The sequence below is a fragment of the Muscardinus avellanarius genome (assembly GCF_963383645.1).
Source record: "Muscardinus avellanarius genome assembly, chromosome: 16".
In the NCBI taxonomy this organism is placed as follows: Eukaryota; Metazoa; Chordata; class Mammalia; order Rodentia; family Gliridae; genus Muscardinus; species Muscardinus avellanarius.
In genome coordinates this window covers 59508972-59518995 of record NC_137802.1, presented here as the reverse complement: position 1 = coordinate 59518995, position 10024 = coordinate 59508972, and the positions used below count along the sequence as shown (strand labels likewise).

General features: G+C 42.0%; 1 protein-coding gene across 2 annotated transcripts in view; it reads left to right on the top strand.

The window, feature by feature from the left end:
• Nucleotides 1-330: 330 nt before the first annotated feature.
• Nucleotides 331-10024, top strand: part of SMURF2 (SMAD specific E3 ubiquitin protein ligase 2) — a gene marked incomplete at both ends in the record, with an annotated part of 115309 nt that continues 105615 nt past the window's right edge. For both annotated transcript variants that reach the window (XM_080712843.1, XM_080712842.1), the window contains one exon: nt 331-382. In XM_080712843.1, the coding sequence (XP_080568969.1) occupies nt 331-382 (52 nt within the window). The remainder of the gene's footprint in view (nt 383-10024) is intronic.

Genomic DNA, 10024 nt, shown 5'->3' with positions numbered 1-10024 from the left:
AGCACCGCCCGCCTCAGCCGGCCAGCGCCGTCGACGCGGGGCCTCGCCGAGCCCAGGGCAGGCCCGGGCCGCGAGGAGGCGGCGGGGCGCGGGCGGAGGCGGCGCGGCCGCGGCGGCCGCTTTGTTGTGCGGCCCGGGCCGAGGAAGGCGCCGTGGGAGGAGGGGAGTCGGCGTCCCGCTCCCTGCGCGGCTCATGGCGGCCGCGCTGGGCACATCCGGGACCCTCCGGCCGCGGCGGCCGCGGCGCCGGCTGCTCGGGCCCCAGCCCCGGCCGCTGTGGTGACTCCGCCGCCGCCCCCGGAGCCCGCCCCGGCCCGCGCCGCCGGGGACATGTCTAACCCCGGAGGCCGGAGGAACGGGCCGGTCAAGCTGCGCCTGACAGGTGAGGGCGGCGGGCGGGCCGGGGCGGGCGGGCCTCGGCCCCGCGGGGAGGCTGCGCGGCCGCGGCTCGGCGCCGCGCCGGGGAGGCCGGCGCCCCTTGGTGGAGCGGCCCGGGCCGTCGCCGCGGGGGAGTCGCGCCGCCGGGAGCCCGGGGCGGGGGGTCGCGGCGGGGGTCGTGGAATCCGGGCCGTAAACACTCCGCAAAGATGGAGCGCCTCGCGGGAGGGCGCGCCCGGGTGCGCGTCGGGACCGCCGCCTCTGCCCGCGTGCGGGACCTCGACGGTGGCCCGGCCCGCCAGGGAGGGGGCGGAGGGTGACTCCGAGCGGCCCCCACCCCACGACTCGGGCTCGGCGTGCGCCTGGCGTGTGGCAGTGTTTGAAGGTAGGGTAGCGTGTTTGGGGTGGCTCTCTGTAGGCCGCAGAACTTGTGGCTCGTGTCTAGCTCGAGTTCGGCTATCCAACCACTTTTTTTTTTTTTTTTGTACATTTCTAAGTGTGTGCTCATACAAACTTTCAAGCAGACTTTCTTTCATTCTTTCTCCTCCTTTCTCTAAATGGCAAAGACTGTCCAGAGGGGTTTGCTAGCTAGAAGACTGCTCTTACACACTGTTTATGATTCCAGGTGCATGAAATCTTTTTTTTTTTTTTTTAATATTACAGGTACGTTTTGCTTACGTTTTCATTTTGGGTATTCTTACATGGACCTATCACCCACCTTTTTAAGGAAAAGTGGTACATGGTTTTAAAAGTGTAATTGAAATCAATGTGGTTAGACCAGTTTCAGCATTGACCATTAATAATTTGTTCGCATTTATATTCGGATGTGTGGTGAGAAAGATGGGTTTCATTACAGGATTTGTGTGCTTATGTGCTGAAGTATAAAAATAAACTGTAATTATGTTTGCCCACGCTACACTTTGAGATTTATATGGACCAATTTCCTAGTTGAATACTTGTGTGTCCCATCCCAGTCCACTGGCTGAGCTAACTATGTAAAAACTTGCAGTGAATTCGGTATTTTGGAATTTAGCTTGAATGTATGTTGGCTGCGATTAAAAAACAAACACTACTTTTATGGCAGTTGTGCTTTCCCTAGGATATATTGCAAAGAATCATTAGCTAGTGGTTCTTAATGAAAGACTTAGATTGGGGGATCTCTCTTGCCCTCTTTTTTTTTTTTTTCTCTTATTTGGGAGAGTCAGTGGAAACCTTTATAGGGGGTCTTTGCTGCTTTATCTTTTGCTGTTCTTATCAATCCTGTGTCAGCAGTTATAGAAAAAAAAAACACCTGTGAGTCTGGGTGTGCCTAACCTATCAGAAACAGGCTGTTGATGTTTCTCTTTAGGCTATATACAGATGGAGAAAATGAGGAAAAACCCAGGAATTTTTATTTTTCTGCTGATAAAATGAGTTTGGTGTGATTCAGTACTTCTTAAAATATTTAGCTATGGTCCTTACTGTATATGATTCATTATGTAAATTCATGAGTGAAATTAGTTAGGTAAGATTACACCTTTTTTTTTTGGGGGGGGAGAAGGAACATTGAACTAAATTTATAGGGTAATTTGTGTATTAGAATTTTCTGGAGAATTTAAAACACTCTGTCCCTGTAATTGTAAAAACAGTTTGAAGTACTCTGTTAAAGCTATTGGGAATTTGCCTCTTGAGTAGTTTTCTCTTAAAGCTTGACAAATATTAAAAACATTGCCCCCCTTCTCCACTCGTCTTTGGTTTGGTTACATATGGTGGAATCTCTTCTCTTTTGCCAGGAAAATTAACTTATATTTTTAAAAATTTTGGTTCATCATTTTACAAATTAGATGGTATAGATTCTAACTAAATAGATCTCAAGAACTGGATTCAATTAGCAGCTTTTTAGGACATAAACATTAAAGAGTTAGATGGAAAAGATTGTTTTGACTGACTGGATAAATGACAGGGCTGTGTTTGATGTGTGTCCAGGAATTGGTCTGGAGCTGGTGCCCAACTTCTCAGTCCATCTTGAGAAGCCAAATAAAATATTTAACCTAGGCCTCATTTTGTTTTTCTAAAAAAGCTGATTCTTTGTTAAGACCTTAAGAAATGTTTGGCATACCTTTAGACTAAGTGTTTAACAGTTCATTTAGATCCGGGTTTCCTAATAGAGAAAAAAAAAATCACTAAGAAACAGAGGCAGATCCCACAGTGAATTTTTATTTGGTTTACAATACACAGCTGTAAGATGTTTTAAAATTATTGTTCTTTGCTTTAATACCATACTAGTATTTTAAATTTATAGAGTCCCTTTGATTCCAAGGTACTTTATGGACCATAGTTACTCAATTATTTTATTAATGTAGAATTGCTCATTTACTGAAAGGTGTTGACAGTTCTTGCATGGTGTCTGTCTCTCTTTAACACGCACGCACGCGCGCACACACACACACACACACACACACACACTCTGAAGGGTAGGGGATATTTACGCTATGATATCTCTTTCCACAGTACATATTAACATTTATATTTCCTACATATTATTAGTAAAGCCTCATTCAATTAGTAAATTGTGATATTTGTTGATGCTAAGAAGGTGTGGCTAATTTCAAATTTGAGATTCCTTAGGCCATTGGTGGTCAAAATTTGATTTGGTATCAAGCTACTTCTGTTCTTAATGACACATTAACACTAGATCACCAAAATGGGCTGAATGGTAATATTTCAACTAGTATTTCTAGAGCAAATTTGATACATAATGTGTAATTTGTATAACATTTTGCATATCTAATACAGGTTTTTCTTAAAATAGTAAGAAATGGTTTAAATAAAAAATACTCTCTTTGGTACTGGGGATTGAACCCAGGGCTATTATACCTCTGAGCTACACCCCCAACCCTGTTATATTTTGAAACCGGGTCTCATTAGGTTGCTGGGGGCCTTGCTTGCTAAATTGCATTAGATTAGAAAATATTCTTTATGCCTGGCATGGTGGCATATGCTTGTATCTCAGTACTTGGGAGACTGAGAAAGGAGAATCACAGTTTGTGGCCAGCCTTAGCTACTTAGTGAGGCCCTCTGCAACTTAGTGAGACCCTGTTTTAAGATAAAATAATGAAAAATAGGGCTGGGGTGTAGCTTGGAAGTAGAATGCTTCTGGGTTCAATCCCACAAAAAAAAAAAAAAAAAAAGAAAAGAAAAAGAAAATATTCTTTACATGGGGTGTGGTGGTAGTTGTCAGTAGTAGGATGAGATAGGAGGATCAAGAGGATGGCAGGTTTGAAGCCAGCTTCAGCAACATAGTAAGACTCTGCTTTAAAATAAATACGGGTTGGGGCGTAGTTTGGCAGTAGAATACCCCTGGGTTCAATCCCCAGTACACTCCCCCTCCCCTCACACAAAATGTTCTTTATTTTATAGTAAAAAAGAAAGGGGATAGTTTTTTTCTTTAAATATCATTATTGTTTTTGAGAACCAAAGACTGGAAAAAGCACTTTAGTGTAATTTCTAATATTTTAAATTCTTAGGTATGGAGAAATAACGGATTACTTTTCCAGAACATTTACTTCAGACCTTTTTGTAAATTCAATGTTTTTGTATGCTGCTCCTTGGGTTATTAGTTTATAAAACCCTTAGCAGTAAGGCGGTTAAACCTGGTCTATAACTTAAGGAAAATTAATGAAAAATCTCACTTTAGTACTTGAGAGGCTTAGACAGGAGGATTCCAGGTTTGAGGCTCCTTTGTGGGAATTCAGCAAGACCCCATGTCAAAATAAACAGAAAGGTCTAGGGTATAGCTCAATGGTAGAACAGCTCTGGATTCAATCCCCAATACATATAACTAACTAACTTAATAACTGAGTAAAATAAATAAAAAAGAAAATCTCACTGTATATATGCTAGCATCTTAAAATTGTTTTACTGCATTTTTTTTTTTTTTTTTGTACTGTGGATGGAACTTGGGGGGCATTTTGTCTTTGAACTACATCCCAGTCCTATTTTTTATTCTTTATTTGAAACAGGGTCTCAATAAATTGTGGAGTGCCTCAATAAGTAGCTGAGGCTGGCTGAGAATCTGTGATCCTCCTGTCTCAGCCTTCTAAGAACTGGGATTACAAGTGTGCATCAACACGCCTGGCTTTATTTATTTATTTACTTATTTATTTAATGAAACAAGGTTTCACTAAGTTGTAGAGGGTTTTGCTAAATTGCTGAGGCTGGCTTTAAACCTGCCATCCTCCTGTCTCAGTCTCCCAAGTATGGGGATTACAGATGTATACCATCATGCCTAGTTTACTGCATATTTTATTGAGAATAAGTCTTTAAAAATTACAGCTTTCAAGCCAGGTGTGTTGGCACATGCTTGTAATCCCAGCATTTGGGAGGCTGAGACAGGAGGATCACAGTTGGTGGACAACCTCAGCTATTACTTAGTGAGGCTCTTTGCAACTCAGTGAGACCCTGTTTCAAAATAAAGAATAAAAAATAAGGCTGGAGGTGTAGCTTGGAGGTAGAATGCTCCTGGGTTCCATCTCCAGTAATGTACACACAACAAAAATATATATGTTAATAGCTTAATTGCATCTTGCTGGTTTCCAAGTATGAATATGAATGTGCCTGTACCTGTGTGTGTGTGTATGTATTTGTTATTGGAGACTGAACCCAGGGCATTCTGCCTCCAAGCTCTACTGCCAGTCCTCTTATTTTTTATTTGGAAATACAGTCTTTCTAGGTTGCTGAGAGCCTCACTAAATTGCTGAGGCTAGCTTTGAACCTGCAATCCTCCTGTCTCAGTTTCCTGGGATTATAGGAGTGTGCCCATATCCAGCTGTGCCTGTACATTTTAATGATTTCTTTTACGGATACTAGGGATTGATTTGAATGTCTCTGATTAATTTTATTTTCTTTCTGAGGAGGAAGCTGATGTGGCTTAGCTCCTCCCCCCCCCCCATAAGTTCTCTTTTCTAGTCTAACCCCCCAACAGCAGCAGTAGAAGATGGCAAGGTGCTTCATGTAATTTGATTTTCTTGGTCAGTAAAGTGTGTGTGTGTGTGTGTGTGTGTGTGTGTGTGTGTGTGTGTGAGTGATGCTGGGGATGAAACCCAGGGGTATTCTGCCTCTGAGCTATACTCTCTGCCCTATTTTTTATTCTTTATTTTGAAAGTGTTACTAAGTTGCAGAGGGCCTCACTAAGTAGCTGAGGCTGTCTGCTAACCAACAGTGATCTTCCAGTCTCAGTCTCCCAAATGCTGGGCGCTCACTACCACACTGGCTTTTTTTTTGTGTGTGTGTGGTACTGGGGGTGGAACTCAGGGGCTTTCCTATTTCTGGTCTATTCTCCTAGACATATTTTATACTTTATTTGGAAACAGGGTCTCACTAAGTTGCGGAGGGCCTCACTAAGTAGCTGAGGCTGTCTGCGAACTTGGATCCTCCTGTCTCAACCTCCCAAATGCTGGGATTACAAGTGTGAGCCACCATGCCCAGCTTGCCCTCATTTTTGTGTGTGTGTGTGGTTCTGGGGGTGGAATCCAGAGGCTTTCTACCTCCGGGCTATACTCCCAGACCTTTTTTATATTTTATTTGGAAACAGGGTCTCACTAAGTTGCTGAGAGCCTCACTAATATCTGAGGCTGGCTTCAAACCCGTGCCATCCTCCTGTCTCAGCCTCCCAAGCACGGGGATTACAAGCATGTGCCACCACGCCAGGCTTTTGCCCTCATTTTTATTTTCTGTTATTTTCATGTTTAAGAATGCTGGACCCACTGGGATGTGGTGGCCCATGCCTGTAATCCCAGTACTTGGGAGGCTGAGACTGGAGGAATGTAGGTTTGAAGCCATCCTTATACCATATCAGAGCGAAAAATATAAAGGGGCTATAGTGTGAGTAGCTTGGAGGTAGACTGCTCCTACATTCAATTCTTGGTACTAAAAAAAAAAAAAAAAAAAAAAATTGAAACAGGTTCTAACTAAGTTACAGAGGGCCTAAGTAGCTGAGGCTGTGTGGGAACCATCATTCTCCTATCTCAGCCTCCTGAATGCTGGGATTACAAGAGTGCGCCACCACGCCTAGCTGACTCTACATATATTAAGCGCCACTTTGTCAAGTTCACATCTATGATCATTGTTAGGTCTCAAAATGGCGCTGTGAAGTAGGATAAATACATGTCACAAACCAAATTATCTTTCTAGAAAATCTATTGCAAACTAATTAGAAGTTTTGTGGAAAAATAAATATATTTCATTCATTTGGAATTACTTTCAGTCCTTGTAATCCTTGCATATGTTTTAAGGCTCAACGTAAGGATTATCTTTATCCTTAGAACTTTTGCTGATCCAAATTGACCACTATAACTCTAAGATGCTTTTTCCCTATTATAAAGCCTAACTCATTGATTTAGGGCATTTATTGTAAATATTTGTGTTGTAAACTCCATGAAGGGAGGGTCCCTGTGTCAGCATGGATTAGGAACTTTTGGCCTTTGATGGAATGAATGCTCCAGAGATATAAGTAGTTCTATAGAGAATACCTCTGGATTCAATCTCCAGAAACACACACACTCACTCACTCAAAAAACAAAAAAAAGTAGTTTTATATGCTATGGCTAATGCACCAGGTATAAATAAAAAGAGGTGAGGCTACAGACAGGGACTAACCTTACATTTAGGACCTTGCTGAAGTTTGTCAAAAGTTTTATTTTATTTTATTTTATTCTTTTGCAGGACTGGGGATGGAACCCAGGGGCAGTCTACCTCCGAGATGCATCCCCAGCCCTATTTTTTATTCTTTATTTTGAAACAGGGTCTCATTAATTTGCAGAGGACCTCGCTAAGTCGCTGCAGCTGGCTGCAAACCCTTGATCCTCCTGTCTCAGTCTCCCAAATATTGATATTACAAGCATGCACCACCACGTCTGGCTAAGAAGTGTGATTTTTAAACGTTTTATTTTAAGGTGATAGAAACCATTGAAGTATTTGAAGTTTTGGTATATTTGCTAATTAAAAACATTCTGGAACCAGGCATGGTGATGCATGTCTGTAATCCCAGTACTTTGGAGACGGAGACAGGAGGATCACAGGTTCAAGGACAGCCTCAGCAAGTAGTGAGATGCTCATCAACCTAGTGAGACTCTATTTTAAAATAGAAATAAAATAGGGCTGGAGGTGTAGCTTAGAGGAAGAATGCCTCTGGGTTCAATCTCCAGCACCACAAAACAAACCCAGACCAGTTTGGGAGTAATGTGCAGAATGGACTGGAAACAGGATCTGTGAAGTGTAATCTTAAAATAACTAGTAAAGGGGGGAGTGTGGTGGCACATGCTTGTAATCCCAGTACTCGGGAGGCTGAGACAGGAGGATTGTAGGTTCTTGGCTAACCTCAGCTACTTAGTGAGGCTCTGTTTCAAAGTAAAGAATAAAAAATAGGGCTGAGGGTGTAGGTCAGAGGTAGAATGCCCCTGAGTTCCCACCCTAGTACCGAAAAAAAGAAAAAAGATAACTAATTAAAAGGATTTGGTTGGTATCAATGTTCAGATTTTCTTTTTTTCTTTCTTTCTGTTTTTTTTTTTTTTTTTTTTGTGGGTCTGGGGATGGAACCCAGAAGCATTCGACCTCCAAGCTACATCCTCTGCCCTCTTGAAACAGGGTCTCCCTAGGTTGCAGAGGGCCTCACTATGTAGCTGAGGTTTTCTGAGGACCACGATATTCCGGTCTCAGCCTCCTGAATGCCGGGATTACAGGTGTGTGCCACCATGCCCGGCCCAAATTTTATTGTTATAATTTTTATTTAAAAATTTATTATTGCAAATAATTACTGTAAACATAATGGAATGCATAGCTTGTTTTTTTTTTTTTCTTTTTCTTTTTTTTTTTCGAGTCTAGGGATGGAACCCAGGGGCATTTGACCTCTGAGCTACACCCCCTGCCCTGTTTTTTATTCTTTGAGACAGGATCTTACTAAGTTGTGGAGGGCCTCACTAAGTAGCTGAGGCTGTCTCAGCCTCCCAAATGTTGGGATTACAACTGTGTGCCACCATGCCCGGCTCCATAACTTGTATTTTTTATAGTATTAGATTTTAGGATATTTCCACAGAAATAATGATACTGAATTCAAGTGTGTCAGTCTTAAGGTTCTTGATTAATTTTTCTTTAGGTTGCTTCCTAAAAGTTATGTCCATTAATTAATTAATTTTTGTGGTGCTGGGGATTGGACCCAATGGCATTCTATCTCCAAGCTATACCCCCAGCCGATTTTTTTTAATTTATTTTTTAAAACAGGGTCTTACAAAGTTGAAGACAGCTTCACTAAGTAGCTGAGGCCAGCCATGAACTGCCATCATCCTTTTTGGGCTTCCCAAGTACTGGTGATACAAGTGTGCACCACCATACCTGGCTGAGTTGTGCCTATTTAAAGCAGCAATGAATAAGTTGTCTTTTTTAAAAAAAAAACTTTTACATTATAGGCATTGGCGTGTGTGTGTGTGTGTGTGTGTGTGTGTGTGTGTATACACACACACTTTTGTGGTACTGGGGATGGAACCCAGGGGCATTATACCTCTGAGGTGTTTTTTTATTCTTTATTTTGAAACAGAGTCTCACTAAGTTGCAGAGAGTCTCACTAAGTAGCTTCAGAAGTAGTGAGACCCTCATCAACCTAGTGAGACCATATTTCAAAATAAAAAATAAAATCGGGCTGGTTGGGGGTGTAGCTCGGAGGTAGAATGCCCCTGCATTCCATCCCTAGTACTGCAAAAAAATAAAAACAAAAACAAAACTACCAACAAATTGCTATTTTTCCAACTTATGATCATTAACCACTTTTTCTTTCTCTGATGATGTGATAGCTTTTTTAGTTTTGTTGAATTTTAGTCCAGTGAGATATATATATTTAAATTATAGGTTTATACTTTAATCCTCATTGTGGTTTAGGGGGTATAACTTAGTGGGAGAATGTATGCTTAACCTGCTTGAGGCCCTGGGTTTTAGAAACTGGGTATGGTGGCATATGCTTGTAATCTCAGTATTTGGGAGTCTGAGACAGGAGGAATCACAGGTTGCAGGTTCAAGGACAGTCTCCGGAAGTAGTGAGACTCTCCATCAACCTAGTGAGACCCTATTCCAAAATAAATAAATTAATTTAAAATTAATAAATAAAAATAAAATAGGGTGTAGCCCAGAGGTAGAATGCGATGGGTTCAATCCCCAATATCATTACACACACACACACACAACACACACACACACACACACACACACACACACACACGTAAAGAAAAAGAAAAAGAATTCCATTTGGCCTAAATTTTTCTTTCTCTGAGCTACAGCCCTATCCTTTTTTCTATTCTTCTCTTTCTTTCTTTCTTTCTTTCTTTCTTTTTTTTTGTGGTACTGGGGGTGGAACCCAGGGGCTTTCTACCTCCAGGCTACACTCCCAGGCCTATTTTATAATTTATTTGGAAACAGGGTCTCACTAAGTTGCTGAGAGCCTCACTAAGTAGCTGAGTCTGGCTTTGAACCTGTGTGATTCTTCTGTCTCAGCCTCCCAAGGGCTAGGATTACAAGCATGCGCTACCACACCTGGCCAGTGTTACTTATTTTAGAATCTGCTAGATAAGAAATATATTGTATATGAAAAGTATTGAATCTGTAAAGTTTTATGTAAATATAT